Below are 20,179 nucleotides of genomic sequence, written 5' to 3'. Positions count from 1 at the left end.
ACTCAGAGCTTCGGCCTTGCCTTCATGGTCTTCTTACCATCTGCACCTCTGTTCACATCTCCATCCCTGTCCACCGACCTTTGGATTCCCCCAGGGGAAGGGAAGGGGTTACTGGGTCTGATGGCCACCCTGATCCAGGTCAGTCTGGAGGAGAGCAGGCTCAGACACTTGTTGAGCCAGCCTGTGCCAGGCTGCCTGGACCACAGTGGAAAACTGCCAGTGTGACAAGCAGAACAAGCAGAATGTCCTTAGGGAGGAGGGGAACTGGATGGGTCCAGAGCAGAGGAAGCATTTCTCTGGTGAAGGCAGCACTTGGCAGTGCTGTTGGCCCTTTCACAGAGAAGAAGAGGGACCAAGAGCTTTTGCACAGGGGCTTGAAAGGAGCTCAAGAGACACCAAGAAATGGCTGGCTGTGCATGAGGAGTCACCAGCAGGGAAAATAAAGAAATCCATGCTGGAAAATTGATAAAAGAGAAACTTGCATCTGATTAATCATAGAGGGATAGTGTAAACTTGGGGGAGCAGTCAGTCTCTGAAGTGTTGCAAGAAACATCATGAGGAATGGACTTGCCTGGGAGGCCGGGATCATCCTTGTTTCAGGCTGTGCTGGATCAGCCCTTACTGTGTTTGTTTCTTTGCAGCTGAGGAAGCCCAGAGGCCTGAGCCAGCCTGTGGTCCTAATCAGGGGCCATGATGCTGAGCTCCTCATGGGCGTTGTGAACAAGAACAGAGAGGCCCACGTGAAGATAGAGGTCAAGGAGCCACCAGCTTGGGTGAGAGACACATGATTCCCACTGCGTCCTGTATCCTCCCTCCCAACCTGCTAAGCTTTCCCAGAGAGACTGAGCTTTCTTCCTCAGGGATGGAGATCACGGCCTGTTGCAGGAGTCTTTAGCATTCAGACCTGCTGCAAGTAAAGGCTCAAAAGCATTTTCAGCTTACTTAGTTTCTTTTGCTTTAATGTCACAAGTGAGGCAAGGGGATTCTCTGTCTCTTCAAGTAAAACCAAGCCTTGATTTTCTCATTTTGTGCTGCCTTAGACTATGGTCTCAAGGGAGCTGAGATGCTGCAAGACTGAGATATTCTATTCTTGTATGGATGTGCAGAAAAGACTGAACTGTTTTTAATTTTACCTGTAAAGAACAAAGAGGATGAGCTTGGCCAAGGATGATATTTCCCAAGACTGATGCTCCAGAAAAGATGGAGATTCCCCTAGCCTCTAACTCCCACCAAGAGTAATTTCCACACAAGAGTAATTTCTGTCCTGTTTTATCCAACAGCCAGACTACGATGTGTGGATTCTTCTCACAGTGGTCAGCACTGTGGTCGTCATCATTTTGATTTTTGTTGTCCGCACAAAGTGCCGGCTGAACAGGACTCAGGTAGGGATCTCATGGAGCAGATGTGTCTGAGCAAACAGGGAGAAAGGGAAAGCAGGAACAGACACCTTTTGGGAGGGGAAATGGGCAGATAGTGATAGGACAGGGAGAACAATTTTAAACTAAGAGGAGAGATTTAGATTAGATGTGGGAAGAAATTCTTCCCTATGAGGATGGGGGGGCTGTTGCACGGGGTGCCCAGAGAAGGTGTGGCTGCCCCTGGATCCCTGGAAGTGTCCAGGGCCAGGTTGGATGGGGCTTGGAGCAACCTGGGATAGTGGAAGATGTCCCTGCCCATGGCAGGAGAGTGGAATAAGATGAGCTTTAAGGTCTCTTCTAATCAAAGCCATTCCTTGATTCTATGATTGTATGATTTAGTATTCTTAATAGAAATTAACAAATGAAATAATCATCTTCTCAGAGTCAGATGTATTTCCATATTTGAGACTATCCCATTTGTCCCATAGAGAGACAATAATTTGGGGGTCAGAAATTCAGCACTGCTGAGTTATTTGAATATCTAGGGCCAGATGTCTCCTGCTGGTGACAAAGCCTGCTTTGGCTGAGTCAGCTTACACAGAAAGTCACCTCTGCAGATCATCCCCAAATTTCTGATAATCCCATTTTGAATATGGGAGGGCAGAGTAAGGCTGAGCCTCTCCTCAAGCCCCGTGTGTCTCTGCAGGACTCGGTGCAGCAGCAGACCCTGCATGCCATCGGGCAGCTGGCCACACGCCGCTATCAGCCCCGGGCACGGCCGGCCCCGCGCTGGGACTCGGCCAGCAGCTGCAGCTCCGCCCCGGTCTGTGCCATCTGCCTCGAGGAGTTCAGCGAGGGGCAGGTAGGGTTTGGGCAGGACTGCTGTACTCATGGCTCTGGCTTCCCTGGTGGGGGGGTCAACAGTGGGAGCTGAGAATGGCAGGAGCCTGTGAGATGCTTCCTTCTGAGCTCCTGAGTGCTGGAAAGGGATTGCGTCCATGGAGGTGTGCCTGCCCCTGGGCTATAAAGCCTCTGCTGAAGTCATGTCTCCGGGCAGGTCTCCAGCTGTGGTGTGGGGTAAAATGCCTATGTTGAAATAGGATAAAATTGGGTTTGCTGCTCCATAGCACCCAGCCTGAAATCTTCTTATTCCCAAGGGCTTGCACCACTCTGGATGTTCACAGAGCAGGACTGGAGGTGCTCCACAGCCTCCTCCATGCACAGTTGGGCTGCAGATCCCTCACTGTTAGATGTCTGTCCATCCTTCAAGGCTCACTTCCATCAAGAAGGACCCATCCAGGTCTTGGAACATGGTTCGCCTTGCTCATCCTCCTCCTCTCCACTTCTTTCTAGGAACTGCGGATCATCTCGTGCTCCCACGAGTTCCATCGGGAGTGTGTTGACCCTTGGCTGCAGCAACACCACACGTGTCCACTTTGCATGTTCAATATTCTTGGTAGGGCTCAGACACGGCATTTCCTGGCTGAGGACAGGGTTGGGTGCAGGATTGTGCCCAGGAGCTCCAGTTACTCTTGGGAGATGGATCAGCAGGTCCTCATGTCCCTGTGCACAGAGTGGACAGGGGACTGTGTGCATGGAGAGGAGTCCCTTGCCTGTCAGCCCACCAGGGTACAGCAAGATGCTGGGCTTGAGCTGGGACCTGCACCAAGAAGAGGGATTCCAATCCTGAGATCTGTGGGGAAGGGAAGGTGGGATCTGGGGGTTGCAGGGGCAGCAAGGAGAGTGTGCAGGACCATCAGGGTGGTTTGGTGGTGTCAGTGAGGAGTTGCAGAGTATGGGTGGGACGTGGGGTCATGCATGGTGGGAGGGCAGTGGAGCATCAGTGCTGGGGTTGCTGCAGCTGGGCTGTGGGACATGTGCTGGATACTCCCTTCTGGGCTGTGGGATTTGTGCCGCATACTTCGTTCTTTCTCCACAGCCAGAGACTCGGGGGACCAGGCCATGGCTGCCAGCTCCAGGCTGGTCCCTCAGGACATGGAGCCGGGGCGGCGACTCCACCTTTTCCGCCAGCATCCAGGACATGCCCTTTACCACCTCCCACAAGCATATCCTCAGAGGAACCTCAGGAGCTTTCCCCCAGAGTCAGCCCATGGCAACCCCTTCTTCCACTCTCCAGAGCTCTCCCAGCTGGATTTTGGCACCATCCACTACATGCCCTACAGACCAGCCACCTCCCTACTGGCCTGTGGCCACATGGCCCCGCTCACCCCAGGCTTGCTGGGGCAGCAGCACCCCAACCCCTCTGCATGCAGGCAGGTGCTGGCACCACACAGGACATGTCCCCTTCAGCCTCAGCCCCCCTGTGTGGCACCCAAGGCAGTCATGGCACAGAAGCAGCACCGTGTGCCCACCCTGCGCCGAGGGCTTGGCCACGGGCTCCAGCACAACAGCAGTGGCTCTGGGGAGAGCTATCTCACGGAGCATAGCGGGTACCTGGCTGACGGGCCCGGCAGCGACTCCAGCTCGGGGCCCTGCCATGGCTCCTCCAGTGACTCCATGTTGAACTGCACAGACGTCAGCCTGCAGGGCATCCATGGCAGCTGCTCCACGTTCCGCAGCTCCCTCAGCAGCGACTATGATCCCTTCGTGTACTGCAGCTCCGAGGGCCCCACCACGGACCATGGTCAGGAGCAGCTGCGGCTGCCCAGGGAGAGGCGGCCTCGGTCCTTGGACCTGATGGTGCCCCAGGGGGCTGCTCTGGCCAAGCCCCGGGTACTCAGCCACATCCACTACCACCACCACCAGCACCACCACTACAGGCAGGACGCGGAATGTCCCCCTGGGCGAGCCGGGCAGGGGCCCGGGCCACGCAAATCCCGGTATTCCGGGGCCAAGGTTGCCTTCCACAGTGCTCGGACACAAAAGAGAACTGAGAAAAGCCATCACTCTCAGCAGCCTTTGGAAAGCAGTGCCGTGCTGCAGGAGGCAGCTCCAGCAGGCCAGCCAGCCTGTCCCCAGGAAGGCCAGGAGCCCCCTCACACCCCCTCCACTTCTTCAAACAGGCTGGACTTCAGTGTAGATGCCAACAGACAATTGGGAGCTGTCCCGCTGTCCCCCAGACACAGCTTACAGAGCAGGCATCACCGAAGGAAAAGAAAGTGTCCCCTGGAGCTCGACCCTGCTCTCCTGGCCAAGGACTCAGCCGAGCCCGGAGCCTGCGACACTCACCTTCCTCCTGGCCATCCCGCTGGCTACCGCTGCTCTCCTGAAGCCCAGCCCCTGATCCCAAGCGCTCCCCTGCCCAGCAGCTCCCAGCCGCTCTGGAAATGTTTAGTGCCACAGTCCAGCTCCGAGCTGAGGAAGCAGGAGGAGGGGTTGTCAGGACAGGAGAGAAACCGCTCAGTTCCTGCGGATTTCTCAGGGACGTGCACCCCCAGGCACAGTCTGAGTGTCCGCCTTCACTGCCCATCTCAGCAGGGTGGTCAGGGTAAGTCTGGTCTTCGCCTCTACTGGCAGCAAGCAGGTGAATGAGGAGGAGGTTTGCTGAAGGAAATCCAGCTGCCAGGACACCTGGTACCTTCCTGATGGGTTTTCCTACAGGAGCACTGACTGCTGGAGCCTTCCAGAGCTCACCTGTGAGGGTGGTGGCCTGAATGATGAGCAAGTGTGTTAAAGAGTGCACCAAACCCTGAAATACTACAACTGAGAAATAAGGTGGCTAATTTTAATTAAATATCACTAGCAGCTGGAATATCTCCCAAAGGAAGGGGTGGGACCACATTTTTCAGTGTCCTTACACCAGTCTTGGGTGTCTTACTGGCAGAGTCATTATCATTAAGGCTTTTTGGGCTCCAGTTGTTTTAGCCAAGCCCAGCTAACTGGAATCAGTGAGAAAGGAAGTGTGTGTGGCCCGGGGTAGTAGAACAGACTAATTGAGTTGCTCGATTTGCACATCCCTCATTTCTCACCTGCCTCTGTTGCGTGGGAGTTGCTTTTTAGTGTCTTTTGGAAATCAGATGTAATTAAAGTTTGGCCTTCTGCCTAACTGCTGCGCTCTCTCACAAAGAGAGGGAAAATGCCTTTGAGACGAGTGTCTTTGAAAGAACCTGAGTTTAGCTCCCAGGTCTTGCTCTCTCAGGTCCTCTGAAGGCAGCAACCTGCAAGTCAGCAGGGACAGGTGCTGGCTGGGAGCAGAGCCTGGCTCCCTTCCTCGCCCTGCCACTGACTCATTGCAGGTCCTCGGGCAAATCCTTTTGATTTAGGTACCAAACACAGATCTGGCTGTCTAATTTCTGTTCTAACACTGGCCTTAAACTTGTGACTCACTGTGCCCATTGTGCCACAGAGATAATAACTTCCTCCCAGTGCTTGTCTATCCAGCCCCACCCCACGCCCAGGCTCCTGGTTCTGCGGAGGCAGTGAGGCAGGGGAGGCTGGATGGGCATGGTCCTGGCTCCCTGCAGCTTTCTGGCCTCCCAGACTCCCAGGAACAGATATTTTTCCCAGGTGCAGAAGTGCCTGACACTGCAGATAGGTGATAGGGAGGTTCTCCCAAGGCCTGGAGGGATGCTGGTGTTTGGAGAGATAAGGAGTCATCAGGGCAGAGATGTCTCTGGTTGCAGGGAGCTCTGAGTGCCGATGCCCTCCCAGGGTACCCCACATGGAGAGAGCCCTCCTGGCTCAGGGCCGGTTGCTCAGGGCTTGCTTCGAGCTCCCAATGAACCGGGGAGGCTTCAAGAGCAGGAGTCTGTGCACATAACATTGGGCATTGCAAGGTCCGTGCTGGGATGTTCTCTGCCATTGGAAATGGTCCCAGTGGCCCCAGTCTGTGCCATCACCTCCTGATGACCCTCTGACCCCCACCCAGAGCCAGTGTCAGCTGCTTTGCCAAGCACACCAAGCCTTCATTCCCTCTTCACTCCCCATTCCAGCAGGTAGAAGGACCAATGTATCTGAAAGTATGTCTGTTTACTGCAGTAGCTTCTATGGATGCTTTCAGGATCACCCAGAGAGTCAGAATTCCCTTGCAAGATTGAGAGACTACACAGATTCAGGATTTAACTTTATTAAGAGCAGAGGACAGAGCACAGAGCTTGTGCAGGGCTTATGCAGAAAAGCCACCAAGCTGAAAACATTGGTTGACATAACACAACCTCTGAATTATAATCACATTGGTTCTTTATCTTGAGAATAGTGTAAATCAATAGAGAAGTAAAAAACAGCAAAGAACAATCTCAGTAGACAGTCCCATGCAAGCAGGACACAAACAAGGAGACCGAGGAAAAATGCATCTCTGCCTCCAGATAAATGGCATAAGGCTAAAAATATAAGTGGATGAATTAGAAACTCAGCTTTAAATTAAAGTTTTGACATAAACTTCTCAGAAACCCAGTTTAAAAGAAAAACAAACAGTGGGACCCTGTAATTCCTAGATGAAATTACAGAGAGGGAAGCGTGTGTCTCTTCTGGTGGCATGGGAGAGACACTGCACTAAGAGTGTCAAGTCCAGTGACGAGTGACACAAAAATCCCCAGCTGCCCCTGAGTAGGAGGAGGGTGGCATTAGGGTTTATAACACTGTGTCAGCATAGGCTGCAAAGAGGAGCCTACATAGACAGGAGAGTCTGATGAGAATATTGCTAAAATAAGCAGTCAAAAGATGCTTTTGGGCACAGGGATCATGCACAGCCCCAGAAAAGGGCTGGTCAAGCAGCAGGGCAGAGAGGGCACTTGGAAACTGTTTCAAAGTAAAGGTGTGTCTGGAGAAGGAAATCAGAACAGAGCTGGATGCCAAGTGAAGTACAGAGCCATGGAGAGACAGGCCAGGGAATATTGCTGTGAACAGCTTGTGTGAAGCAGACTATTAATGCAAACGTTTTCTGCTGCATTGGAAGGGAGAAGGCTGCCTAGGGTTCTTCAGATCTAGGGCGTGACAGAAGTCTGAGGGATGTTCAGGGGCTGTAAGTGCAGAGCACTAGAGCAAACTGCCTTTATTGCATTAGTGATCACCAGGGGAGTGCTCAGGGAGGTTCTCACCTGGCACAGCTCCATTCAGGGCAGGGGGGGCAGAATCCCTCATGAATCAAATCACCAGTCTGAGCACTTCTGAAATACAGTGGAGAGTAACAAATTGCCAGGGGTACAGATTACCCACTGGGCATCCTGCAGGGATCAAGCACACAGCTGATAAATCCTGAATGTGGACTGCAATCTCTTATCCATGCCCAGACCGAGGAGGAAGAGCTGAGGGCAATATCAGCTGGAAATAGCTGAAGCCACAGAATGATGAGCCTGACTTTCCAGCCAAGAAATTTGTTAAAAATTCAAATACAGGGTCTGACTTGTAGGCACATGGCTGAATGTGAAAACCAGGGGAGGAGGCAATCCAGTTTTTGTAGGGAGAGATAATGCCTGACATATCTTTTAGGGGAAGGAAGCTCTGAAAGGATAAAAGGGAAGGTGCTCCCACAGGTAAATAACTCACTGAAAAAAGAGACAAGAGTGCAGATCAGACTTAATGGAGGGGAATTACTCCGAGAGGAGAGAAGTGGAGTTCTGCAACTGTATGATCCTTCCAGCAAGCTCATAAATATCCTGGACAAGGAGAGGAGATAGCCAAGTGTATCACATATAAAATCCATCAGGATGTCAAGCATTAAAACTGGATACAGAGTGTTACAGGAGGATCTCCTGCTGCTGAGCTGTTGAGTGAGAGGGTGGTGGATGAAATCCTCTGTAAGTAGCACAAAATGCCGCACATGAGCAGAGCCACTTTTAAGTAAAAATCACAACATTATTGTTATCATTATTGTTGTTATTATTATCATTATCATTAGCTGGCTGGGAACTATGTGGAACAAGCAGAAAGTGCCTTTATGCAGCTGTGTAAGCCTGTGGTGATCTCACAGCTCCTGATCACCAAAAAGGTGGAAAAAGAAAGGGAAATAATTTCTGCCCCCTTGGAAGCAGGCAGAAACGTATCTGGTACAATCCCAGCGATGTTTTTTTTTCTGGGAAAATAGAAAGAATAGTGAGACTTTCATGTGGGAAAAAAGGTGATCAGCAGAGGATAGGGAAGAGAGGATATGAAATAAGGAGAGCAGAGGAGAAGGCAGACAAGAGAGTACGTAGAACAAAGAAATTGATGGCATCAAATGGAAACCAGAAGCTTTAAAACACCCAAAAGGCAACACAAGGTGTGTAGTGAAACCTGGTGCTGGTTGCCCCCGGGATGTAGATGCCCGAAGTAAAATGGTTTTGAGAGCCCAGATCAAGAGGTAGCAAATGCAGAGATGCAAATCCACCCTCTGGCTCAGGAAGTTCCTAAACCAGGGCTTCCAGAAGCTGCTGGTGCTCCTGTGGGATGCAGCACCCTCCAGGTGTATGCTAACCTCACCCAGCTGCTAGATGAGGCTGAATCTTGGTCCACAGCCCCTGGAGATTGCCATGCACTGGCATCCCAGGGAATAACGCTGTGGATGACCCTAAAGAGCCTTGCATGATCTTGGAGTTTATGCCTCTTCCTTGATCACCTCCATCAGCCCTTCTTGGTGGGCTTTGCATAAAGGTGGATCCCTTACTCTTCTGTTGCCTGGAGAGACCACACCTGCGAGTCTTGTCCCTGGAGAATCAATCCTGGAGCAATGCTGATGGATCCTCTTAAGGGAAGACAGACAGCTGGCAGTGAATTCCAGCTGGATGGCTTCCTGAACTGCCCTGGCACACCCAGGAAGCGTCCCAGAACAGCCACATTACTCCAGCACAGGCTGATGAAATCTCCTGATTTCTCTCCCTGTGAAAGCTCACCTCCTGCAGTGCTCTCAATATCCTCCCCGTCTCCTCCTTCCTGCTCATCCTGAGTCCCTTTTCCTGCCACATCTTTTAACCTTACTAGGGAGGGGGAAAGGGATTAGAGAGCAAAAAAAGACCACCCTTAAAACCTAACACCCAAAGAACATGATTTCTGTGGTGTCATGATGGTGTGCTCCAGGTCGTTGCCCTGCCATGGCCAGTCCACCAGCCAAGGTTCTCTGACCTGTCCCAGTTCATGATCTTTTCTTAGCCGAAGCAAGGGACACTTATGCAGACACAGCTTTCAGAAAATCTTTTAGTAATGCTATTTGAGACTGAAGGCATGTGAAGGCAGAGGGCTTGAAGCTGGACAGTCTCTTCTTGGGTTGCACATAAGCTGGTGACAAGGAAAGCAGTTGGAAATGGCTTACTCCACATACTTGTGACTCAAGGCACAAATGTAAGAGATGCTTAAACTCTGTCTTCAGGTACTGTGGCCATGCTTGCATGTGTGTGTACATGTATAACATCATGTGCATTCATTTTCCCACATTGATTAGCTACACTTTTCCAAGCAGAATCTCATTTGTTTGTTTTCTTCCCACATATTTAATTTCAAGGCTCTGCTCCTACAGCTGGAGCAGATATATAGGTGATATATAACCAACAAGAATTTGTTGTGACTGTTCTGAAAAGCTGTTTTGAATTGCCCTCGATGAATCTCTAAGAGGGCATTTCTTTCCTTTGATCTCAGAAACATTCAGGAAAAGGGAGATAGGAAAAATAATGCCTGTATGCCTTTGCTGGGCTATGCTGACCTTGTCTAAGAGTTCTGGGCAGGCTTGAGAGACATCTGGGAAGGGACTTTGGTGTGTGTGACAACAGGCAGTGACTTAGAGAGAAAGGGGCTGTCTGGAGCAGTGACTTGGGTGCACCTTTTTAGGCAGCCCTTTTGTTGGATGTTTCCAAGTAAACTGCTCAGCACCTGCCTATCAATTCTCCAGGCAGAAGGGGCTGGCAAGAGCCTGGGCCTGAGCTGGGCTCAGAAGCAATTTGTGCAACCTCTCGCACACTGTGGAACGTGTGTCATTCCTGTCTTGCATCAGTGCTCTCTGCTCTTACTGCCTGGAGTTTCTGTTGCCCCCTGGCTCTGTGAGATATGAATTGGTGTTATTTTCTGTTCCTAATAATTTTTGAATCAGCAGTACAGATTTTCACAAAGGGCAAACATAAAAAAGCCTCAAAAGCAAACACCTTGTTGTGATGTGAATCCTAGGATGCCCTTAGCCTGCCTCCTCTGAAATATATAAGGAGCAGCTTGATGTCTTAAGATTTTATTATACTTCACCTTAGAGGAATAAACTGGCTGGGAGGTGGCCAGAAAATTCCCTCTGAAAAACTGAGAGAAACTTCCTAGAATCATGCAATATTCTGAATTGGAAGGGATCCACAAGGATTATCCAGTCCAGTCCCTGGCCCTGCCCAGGACACTACAACAATCCCAGCCCGTGCATCCCTGGGAGCATTGTTCAAACACTCCTGCTCTGGCAGCCTCAGGGCTGGGACCATTCCCTGGGGAGCCTGTTTCAGTGGCTTAGTGGCTTTTTTAGTAGCTTCCACTTAGTGGTTTTTCCTGCAGCATCTGCTCTCTGGATTGCAGGGTCAAGGCCCCAGCCACTGCAGAGCCTGGGAATGTTCAGCCAGGTGTAGCTGACACTCTTCTTTCTCCTTTTCTTTGAATGCAGAATCTGAAGAGGAGGTCCAGGATGTCCATGAACACTCAGTTTAATAAAACACTGGCCTGTTTGCTCGCTGGGAGTTGGAGTGGACACAGATGTTGATGGAGCTGCTCACATGTGGCTCTGCCCAGCCCTGCCCTGCTGAGACACAGACTGGCAAGAGCAACGGGCCACTCATGGTCTCCTGACACGTCCCCACGGCCCGATGGTGACACAGACAGAGCGCTGCTCTCTGGGCTGTCTCCTCTGGAGGCACAGGCAGCCCCTCGTCATCCCGTGGCACCGCTCCGAGCTGGGCAGGGCTCCCAGGGAGAGCTCACCGAGTGAGTGCAAGCTGCTATTTTGGCGTGTTCATGCCACAGAAGGTTTTGCTACACACTGCAAAAATAAACAAGCCTTCAAGACCAAAAGCTGCAGAAATTACTTTCTGTGGCCTGGTAGCTCCTGACTTCATTTCCTCACTTAGGTCAAAAGCCAGATTTCTTCAATTAACTTTTCCATGCTTATTTCAGACACAGGAACAAGCTATTCTCCATCTCACCGCTCACAGGGCTGCCCTGCAAGGTGCTGCTTCTGACTTCAGTGGAAACCAAGAGCTCTCATCACTTTTGGTCACCTCAATGTCCCTCAGCTGACATCATCTCGGCCACTGACTGTTTGCCAGCAGCAGGAGAGGGGAAGACACAGGGATGTCAACAGTTCTGGGAAGGAGCTGGGTCAGACTCTTTCCATTGCAAAGAATCCACCCTCTCATCTGGCAATGTGAACAAAGTCTCTCACTCACCCCCTAACTCCTCCACCTACCCTCAAATAGCTCTCATGGCCTGTTAAGAGCATATTTCAAACATATCTTAGATGTCCCCATCACAGGAGTCATACAAAATCCTGGAGTTCATGTGGTTCCTGCTTCTCTCCTTCCTCTCATTGCCCCAAGACACAGCAAAAATTCCCAGCAAAAGCCTCCATAATGAATGCAGAGCAGAGCCCTATCCATCACCCAGCCTTAACTTCATATTCTGAGACTCCTGAAATCCTTCAAAAGGATTTTTCTGTCTTTTCCAACATTTTGATGATGCAGGGATAAAGCTTGAGAAGTCATCAGTCTCTAGTTTATTACGTTCCCCCTCCCCCACATTTATGAATATTTTGGGTTTTTCTGAATATCACTAGTTCTTATTTCCTACATCTCATAATTTGCAGACATTCAAGCAAAATTAAACCTGCCAAATTCAAAACATACAGAACCCATGTAGCTTTCAAACAGCAGAGAATTCCTGTCAGGTTCATTGCACTAAATGATCCGTCAGGCCAAAGAATCAGCCAGATTCCCATGTGAAGTGCACGTGTCTGTGGCACCAGGTGCTTCCAAGCACAAGGAAGCATTGGTGAGGGTACAATACTGGAGCTAAAGATAACTCTTAACAATTTGAAACTTGATGTAGGGACAGACTTTCCCATCTGCTCAGTAAAGCTTCCCGTGTCTTCCTTTGAAGCAGCAGCTTCGCAAGAGAGTGTTCTGGTGATGCAGTCCCAGTTCAGGATAATCCTCTGCCTCCCTTTGTTGGTGGGAAAGGTTTTTACAGGGTTTGCTGCCCTTAATCCTCAAAAAAGGCATCTTGGTCCCAGCTGCTAATCAGTCCCTGACAGTCAAGTGATCAGCCAATAGCACTGTTTTAAACTCAACATTATTCCCTTGTAGTGCTCATTCCTTGTCTCCATGTGACCAGGCCCCTGTGGGATCTTTCATTTAGAGAAGAGCTGAATTTCCTTCATCAAAGAACCCAGCAGAATTACATTCAGACCTTTCCAGGCTCTTGTTTGTCCTATAGGGCAAGCAGAAGACACAAGCTCAGAATTCTCCTGTGCAGGGAAGTCACTCTTTAACTAGAGGAAAAATCCAGGAGTGGGTTTGGATTCACCCCATTTGGCTTCTTGTGCTCCTGGTCTGTGGCTTGTCTGAACCAGGTCCCTGTATCCTTGACCATTCTGGAGGGCTGAGAGGCTTAACAGAGGGGGAAGGTCATGAAGTCAGGGTGGTCCCACTGCTTTTTTTAGGAGTCAGGAAGGCAGAGAACCTCCAGGGATTAATTTCTCTGCTCAAAAGAACAAGTGTAGCTCTAAAGTCCTCTCTTTCCCTCCTTGTCCCTAACAGAAGAGGAGATTCCTGAATTTGTGAGCCACAAGCTTCTTTGGGAAAGCTGCACCCTCTCCACTCCCTACTGCAGTATTACCAGGCTGCCAGGGCAGCGCCTGCTTCCAGGTGTCTCCCTTGCCCGACCTTATGCTGCTGCTCCTGTTCACGTAGGAAATGCCGGAGTGCAGGTCTGCCTCCGTGGGGGCTCAGGGGGAGGAGAGGGAGGAACTGTCTGGGAACTTGGGTTTGAAAGATCCTCTTCAGTAGATATATGACTGTCCTTGGCTGCCTGGAAGGGAAGAAGCAGTATCTGAGAAAATAGGGAATGGTTCCTCACAGTTCTTTACCTCTTGCTTCTGGGTGATGCTTTTGAGGGCTGTGGGCTCCACCGTGGAGTTTCTCCAGCATTCCTACAGTGATGCAGAGTTTATTTTCCTTCTTTGCATCCCAAGTCACAGCCAAAAACTGATGGAAGCCAGAGCATCCCAAACTCCCTCTATGAAAACTGAAGGCCCAGTCCTTCTGCTGGGACCCCCTTCCCAAGAGGTCCCACCCCCTGAACTGGGCATATGGTCGGGCTGGCTGGATATCTCCCCTCCTGCACAAATCCCTCAGATCCTTCGGAAATGTGAATATCGCTTCATTTTGTTGTTGCTTTTTGTTTCGTTTGTTTGGGTGTTTTTTGTTTTTGTTTTTGTTTTTTGTTTTGTTTTTTTGTTGGGTTTTTTTTTTTTTTTTTTTTGCTGAGTCTATCTTGGCTCTCGGGGTTTGGGAATAAATTATGACCCAGAAAAAAAAAAAAAGACCACACACGGGGAAAATAAAAAAGAATACATTTTATATATATGCAGAACTGTGTATTTATGTCCGATAAACACAAAGATGTGTGAATATGATGATGTGCTCAGAAATATATTTATTTACTAATATATTTATCCATGTACTGGTCTGCTGCCTGCGTTTGTTCTTTGTGCGTGGGGCTGTGCTCGGGCCCGGCCCGGCCGTGACAGAAACCCCGCCCGCCGCCCGCACTCGAGCCCGGGGCGGAGCCAGGGCTGGGGCGAGCTCGGAGCCGTTCCCGTTCCGTCCTGTTCCCGTTCCGGGCCGGGGCCGGGGCCGCTGCGCAGCCGCAGAATGGGACCGGGCAGCCATGGCTGCGATCTCGCTGGAGACCGTCCCCAAGGACCTGCGGCACCTGCGGGCCTGCCTGCTCTGCTCCCTCGTCAAGGTGGGACCGGGAAGGGGACAGGGACAGGGACCGGCACAGGGATTGCTCCTCGCCGGCTCCGGACCTTCCTCTGCCCGGCTTAAGCCTTGCAGCCCCTACCGGGCCCTTTTCCCCGGCTCCGGCACTCCCTGTCCCAGCTCCACCACGTCGGCTCCGGCCCCGGCCTTTCCCTGCGCCGGCTGTTTCCTCTCGGCCCCGGCCCGAGCCTTTCTGCCCTTCCCGGCCCTTTCCCTGCCTGTTTTGGCCCTCCTTGTCCCGGCCCAGGCCCCCCTCCTCGGCCTGGACCTTCCTGGTGCTTCCCCCGCCGGGTCTGTCCCTCCGACCCCGGCCCGGCCTCCCCTCTCCTGCCCCGGCCCTTACCCCCCCGGACCTCTCTGCAGCCCCTGGGCGATTCCCGTCCGCCCCGGCCGTGGCCCTGAACCCTCCTTCCCGGGCTTCCCTCCCTTTCCCCGGCCCCGTGGCTACCCGGCTCCTGGCTGGTCCCGCTCTCCGACACCCGTGTTCCCTTAGACCATCGACCAGTTCGAGTATGATGGCTGTGACAACTGTGAGACGTATCTGCAGATGAAGGGCAACCGCGAGATGGTCTATGACTGCACCAGCTCCTCCTTTGATGGGTGAGTGGGGCTGGGCCCGGCCGCGGTCCCCCGGGGGCCTGGGGACACCCAAGTGGCACTGTGGGGTCACCCAGCCAGGAGACATCCCCTTACTGCTATGCCTCCTGCAGGATCATCACCATGATGAGCCCTGAGGACAGCTGGGTCTCCAAGTGGCAGCGGATCAGTGAGTAATTTGGGAGCTGGAGATCCCTTCTCTACAAACCCTTCTCAGGGGCAGCGGGAACTGCTGCTTGGAGTGGAACTTGGGTTTGGGAACTTGGAACTGCTAGAAGGAGTTCTGCCCTCCCTGTAAGCAGACATCTGCACAGGTTGAGGATTCCCATGGCTGCTCCATGTGGGGTAACTTGGGGTTTTATTTCCTGCAGGTACCTTCAAGCCAGGTGTCTATGCAGTGTCTGTGACTGGCCGCCTGCCCCAAGGTACCTGTGTGGTGGAGTCAGGGTTTGGGGCTCTGAACACTGCATTAGGGAGCATGCCATGTGGGTGATCGGATCAGCAAAGGTGTGATAGGATCAGCAAAGGTGACTGCGAGGAGGTGCTGGACTAGAGAGGGAGTTTTAGGGTTCAGCACTGTACCTGCCAGAAGTTTATATTGTGAGCTGCTGACTAAAGCCTGGCTATCAGAGGCATCAATTGGGATTAATTAGTGATTCTGGAAAGTGGGCATGTCTCAAACCATTCAGCTCCAGGATAACATGGAATTTTGTTTATAAAAAAGTGTTTTTCAGAATGGGGTGCTGTTGTGGCAATCCCAATGAGCAGACCCCTCCTCCTGCACTAAGTGCTTATGCCATGGTGGATTTGTGTTTTTACAAATGGAGTAGAGGGTGCAGAGGATTTGCTTCATCTCTGGAATGCAGAAAGGGCATCATCCATCCAGCTGAGTTCCTGCCCAATATGTAGTCCCAGAGTAGACTCCTAACCCAGGGGTGAATCCCAAACCCCTGGGGTGAAAGCTATGCCTGTGTCTGGAGCCCCAGGTTTCTTATTTCTAACTGAGGGCTGCATTGGGAAGGAGCTGGAAACATCATGAGGCCGGAAGCTGAGGCCTTCTGCCACAGCCCAGGCGCATCTGAAATACCCAGGGTTAGGGTTTAAATGGGATATCAGGGAAAGGTTCTTTCCCCAGAGGATGGTGGGGCACTGCATAGGCTCCCCAGGGGATGGTCCCAGCCCTAAGGCTGGCAGAGCTCCAGAAGCATTTGCACACTGCTACCAGGAATGAACAGAGTGGGATTGTTGGGGTGTCTGTGCAGGGCCAGGGACTGGACTCCCATGATCCTTATCCCTCTTCCAACTCAGGATATTCCATCATTCTGTGAAATGAGGGTTATTGTCCAGTTCTACATGACAGAACCACCAGATGTTCCCAGGGCTCCTCATTCCAGGAGAAGACTAAAATGTGTTTGTCTCCTTGCTGCAGGGATCGTCCGAGAGCTGAAGAGCCGTGGTGTGGCCTACAAGTCTCGGGACACAGCCATAAAAACCTGAAGGGCCCTTGTGCTGCCTGGAGATCCCAGTGCTGCATGGAAGAAGCAGTGGGGACTGCTCCAAAACCTCTGAGCTTTTATCCTGTAGGGAAGTGGGGCTGGACTTGGGGTGTGCTGGCTCAGCTCCCCTCGCTTAGTACCTCCGGACTCCTCCACACCACAGACCACAGACATTTATCTGAGCCTTGACAGGGGGGAGGGTGTGAGTAGAGCTGGGAAGAGGTGTTTCATCATGATGCCCAAGCTTTTTTTACAGTTGGCGTGGGAAAGAGGGGATTTGGGAAATAGCTGTGTAAATAGTTAATAAAACCCACTGCCTGGTCAGGGCTGGTTCCAGCTGTCACTCTGTCACTGGTTTCACCCCCCTGCCTGTGCCACACTGCAGAGCCTGTGATTGTCACTGCTTGTGCCATGGGCCACATTCCTGCCTTAAGAGCGAGATCCTGCCCTGGCTCCATGGGGTGTCCTTCCATGTGGGAAACCTGCAGCTGCCAGCTGGATGGAGCAGAGATGGTGATGGCCAGGGCTTCCTGTGGAGTTGGTTACATGGAGGTCATGGAGCCCTGGGCCTGCAGGTCCTGTACAAGGGACAGGTAGCAGGATGGAGCTTCCAGGACCATCCACTGGCTGTTGCTGGGCTCCAGGGCAGGCAGAGCAGGATGAGCCCATTGCTGGTGTGGTTGTGAGGCAGCACCAGGCCATGCACACAGGCGGGGTGGACAAGCAAGGGTGGAAACACCCACCCAGCCTATTCTGCAGATCTGACTGTTACAAGTGTCAGCTTAGTGTCTGTAACACTTGAACTCCTGAGGGATTTGGCCTTCTTGAATTACTTTGTTTCACTTCTGCAGCACCCGTTGATCGAGAAGGGCCGAGTCCTCAATCAGTAGCCCTGTGAAATAAGATTTTTTTTTTTTTCCCCATGAGATAATCCTGGAGCTGGAAAGCTCAAGTTTTGTTTTCTGGAGACAAGTAATGGAAAACCAGTAGAGCCTGAAAATTGCACTTGGTCTCGGATGAGAGCAGCTGCAGCACAGGGAATGCAGGACTGGCTGAGAGTCACACTGCCAGGCGTGCAGAGGTGATGCCCCCCTTGCACTGCTCTAGTTTGTAGAGTTGGCCATGAGAAATGAGTCCTAGGTGCCCCAGATCAGACAGAGCATGGCCTCCTGTAGAGATCTGGAGCAGAAATGTGGTGAGAGAAGCCTGGAGCACAGGGAAGCTGGAGTGGAAGGTACCTTAAGCCACCCTTTGCATGGGCCCTTGCAGATGTGGTGCTGAAGTAATGAGTATTTGCTCAGTGCAGACCAGGGTCAAGTCAAGTCCTTGCTGGGCTCTGAGCTCCAGCAAACGTCTCCAGGTGCAGATCACCTTTTGTGGAAAGAGGTGAGAGCACATCAGCCCCTGGTCTGGGGGTTGGACTTTCCTCTTGGGTACAGGGAGCAGCAGGTTTGGTTCTGCAGTCAAAAGGGGAGTTGACCATGACTTTTGCACATCTGGTGAAATCAAAGCCCTTGAGTTGACTGGTGAATCATCCTTCAGGCTTGCTGGGTTGCACTCTGGGCAGAAGATGGACCTTGGGATTTCCCAGCAGGCCAGTGGGACAAGAGGTGTGACTGTCCCAGCAGCCCAGGGCCTGCCTCTGCAGGATGCTCGGCTTTAGGCATTCTGGGCATGCACCTCTGGGCTCTGGAGGGCAGTTTTGACCCAGCTGTGCCATGAGTGGCACAGGGTAACCTGGGATTCCCCCAGATGCATTCATCCCCAGTGGAATGGTCTGGGAAAGCTGCAGCCATGGGCTGTCTGGGCTGTCTGGACAGCCTGACACGTTCAGGATGGAAGGGGCAAGGAAGATGAGGTGGGTGGCTCTTTCTCCAGCTGGCTGGAAACGGGTTTGGGGAGCAAGAGTTTGACTCCAGCCAGGCTGGGAGGATGCTGGATGACAGATCAACCCCCCTGCCATGCCCAGCCCGGGGAGCCTCACGCTGGGAGTGCCACGGGGTGGCAGTACGGCCTTCTGCTGGGGCTGGGGAACTGCTGGAGACCGACTGAGGCACAAGCTCCATTTTCTGCTGTTTCACAGCACTTTTCAGTCCAACTGCCTTCCCCTGGCTGCAGGGAATGGCCATGCTGGAGCCACATCAGGACCCAAGACCCTTGTCCCCTGGCCCATGAGGCAAAGGAGGTGACGAGAGGGCTCTGCACAGGACCCTGAGCAGGATGGGCTTGTTTGGCTGGGGTTGCTGTGGGGCTGAGGCTCTGTGGTTCTCATCTCCCTTCCTGGGAAGTTGCAGTCACTGCTCAGGGCTGGGAACTTTGCTTAAGGAAATTGTCCCAAGGTAGCAGTGTGCACTGTCACTGTGCCTCTCGGGGAAACTGAGGGGGTTTGGAAACCTTGCAGAGACCTCACCCTTTGCTAGAAGTCCAAGTGCTCCAGGATATATAGAGGTAAGACTGGCCAGAGCTGCAGTGCAGATCCAAAGGAGCCACCTCAGTGAGGAAAATGAAGGTGGTGGTCCTTGAAAGCTGCACCTCCTGTGCCTGTAGCGCTTCCTAGAACGCGGTGCCTCTCACCAGGCTGGCCCCCGAGCCCATTCCCTGCGAGCTCCCACGCCGGGCCCGCAGCTCACACCGCGCAGCCCCGGAGATCCTCTGCTCCCGCAAGGCTCCCAAGAGAGCCCTTCAGTGAGAGTCCAGCCCCGGAGCTGTCTGGGGTATGTACGAGCAAAAAAGCAAACGATGCGGAACTTTATTGGCTGCAAAAAGTAGGGCAGGGAGCTCTCACGTTGAAGAAACTGGAGGAAAAATGTGCGGCAGCAGCCGGAGTGGGAATCGGGAGAGAGAAGCGTCAGCGGGCTGGGAGCTGAGTCAGGAAGGCTCCTCCCCCTGCACCAAATGACGCTCGAATGTTTCAGCCAGGCCCGAAAATGCTGCAGGTTTGGCACCCCGAGCAGCCTGGCAGCGCTGGGCGGCAGGGCCAGGGCAGGAAACACGAGCCAGTGGATTTTCGTGCGGGTTTTGAGAACCGATACCCCGGCTCTCCCTGCGGACGAGAAAAGCGACTTTCCAAACCGCAGAGCCCTCGGTGCCTGTGCAGAGGCAGCTGCCGGGAAATGCCGTCCCCACCTGCGGGGGCCCCTCTGGCGCTGCCCGGGGACAGCGACCTGCCCACACCGGGGCAAGGCGGCCTCGGCCTCTCTCTGGGGCCACCCGGGCTTCGGGTGAGGGGGGACGTGTACGAGAGTACGTTGGACCCTGCCCAGGGGGCCGAGGCAGGGCGATCCCCCCCTTCTGCCCCCGGGGCTGCGCTGTGCCTGGTACACTGAGGTGTTGCCGGGGCTGGCAACAGCATCATGGAATGGTTTGGGCTGGAAGGAACTTTAAAGACCGTCTCGTTCCCTACCTTGCCATCGGCATGGACACCTCCCACTGTCCCAGGCTTCTCCAAGCCCTGTCCAGCCTGGCCTTGGGCACTGCCAGGGATCCAGGGGCAGCTACAGCTGCTCTGGGCACCCTGTGCCAGGGCCTGCCCACCCTCACAGGGAACAATTCCTTCCCAATATCCCATCTAACCCAGGCCTTTGTAAATTGTCTCTCTTCATCTTTCCTGTAATTTCTCTTCAGGTACTGGAAAGCCATAATTAGGTGACCCTGAAGCTTCTTTTTCCATGCTGAGCAATTCCAATGCTCTCGCCTTTCCTGATAGGACAGGCGCTCCTGCTCTCTGAGAATCGGTCCTGCTTCGCTCTAAATGCACTTTCACCTTCTTCACTGGCTCCCAGTGTGGACTTGGACTTTCCCTTCTGGCCACCCTGTGTGCCTAGGGGAACTGGATACCTCAGGGATATGGAAACCCCTG

General features: G+C 52.7%; 2 protein-coding genes across 2 annotated transcripts in view; both read left to right on the top strand.

Annotated features, from left to right (window-relative positions):
* Positions 1 to 11,134, top strand: part of RNF43 (ring finger protein 43) — a 55,910-nt gene extending 44,776 nt beyond the window's left edge. The window contains exons 4-9 of the mRNA XM_036395202.1: positions 642 to 773; positions 1,281 to 1,382; positions 2,065 to 2,220; positions 2,712 to 2,814; positions 3,298 to 4,806; positions 10,855 to 11,134. Coding sequence (XP_036251095.1) covers positions 642 to 773; positions 1,281 to 1,382; positions 2,065 to 2,220; positions 2,712 to 2,814; positions 3,298 to 4,806; positions 10,855 to 10,898 — 2,046 coding nt within the window. The 3' untranslated portion in view covers positions 10,899 to 11,134. The remainder of the gene's footprint in view (positions 1 to 641; positions 774 to 1,280; positions 1,383 to 2,064; positions 2,221 to 2,711; positions 2,815 to 3,297; positions 4,807 to 10,854) is intronic.
* A 2,940-nt stretch (positions 11,135 to 14,074) lies between these two features.
* On the top strand, positions 14,075 to 16,644 carry SUPT4H1 (SPT4 homolog, DSIF elongation factor subunit). Its single transcript, XM_036395398.2, has 5 exons — positions 14,075 to 14,210; positions 14,721 to 14,827; positions 14,938 to 14,993; positions 15,196 to 15,249; positions 16,254 to 16,644. The coding sequence occupies exons 1-5, from the start codon at positions 14,133 to 14,135 to the stop codon at positions 16,319 to 16,321; spliced, it is 363 nt and encodes a 120-aa protein (XP_036251291.1). The 5' UTR covers positions 14,075 to 14,132; the 3' UTR covers positions 16,322 to 16,644.
* The last annotated feature ends 3,535 nt before the right edge of the window (positions 16,645 to 20,179 follow it).

Source organism: Molothrus ater, chromosome 21 (assembly GCF_012460135.2).
Source record: "Molothrus ater isolate BHLD 08-10-18 breed brown headed cowbird chromosome 21, BPBGC_Mater_1.1, whole genome shotgun sequence".
NCBI classification, from domain to species: Eukaryota; Metazoa; Chordata; class Aves; order Passeriformes; family Icteridae; genus Molothrus; species Molothrus ater.
The sequence above is the reverse complement of the archived record's forward strand: the minus strand, read 5'-3'. Positions and strand labels throughout refer to the sequence as shown.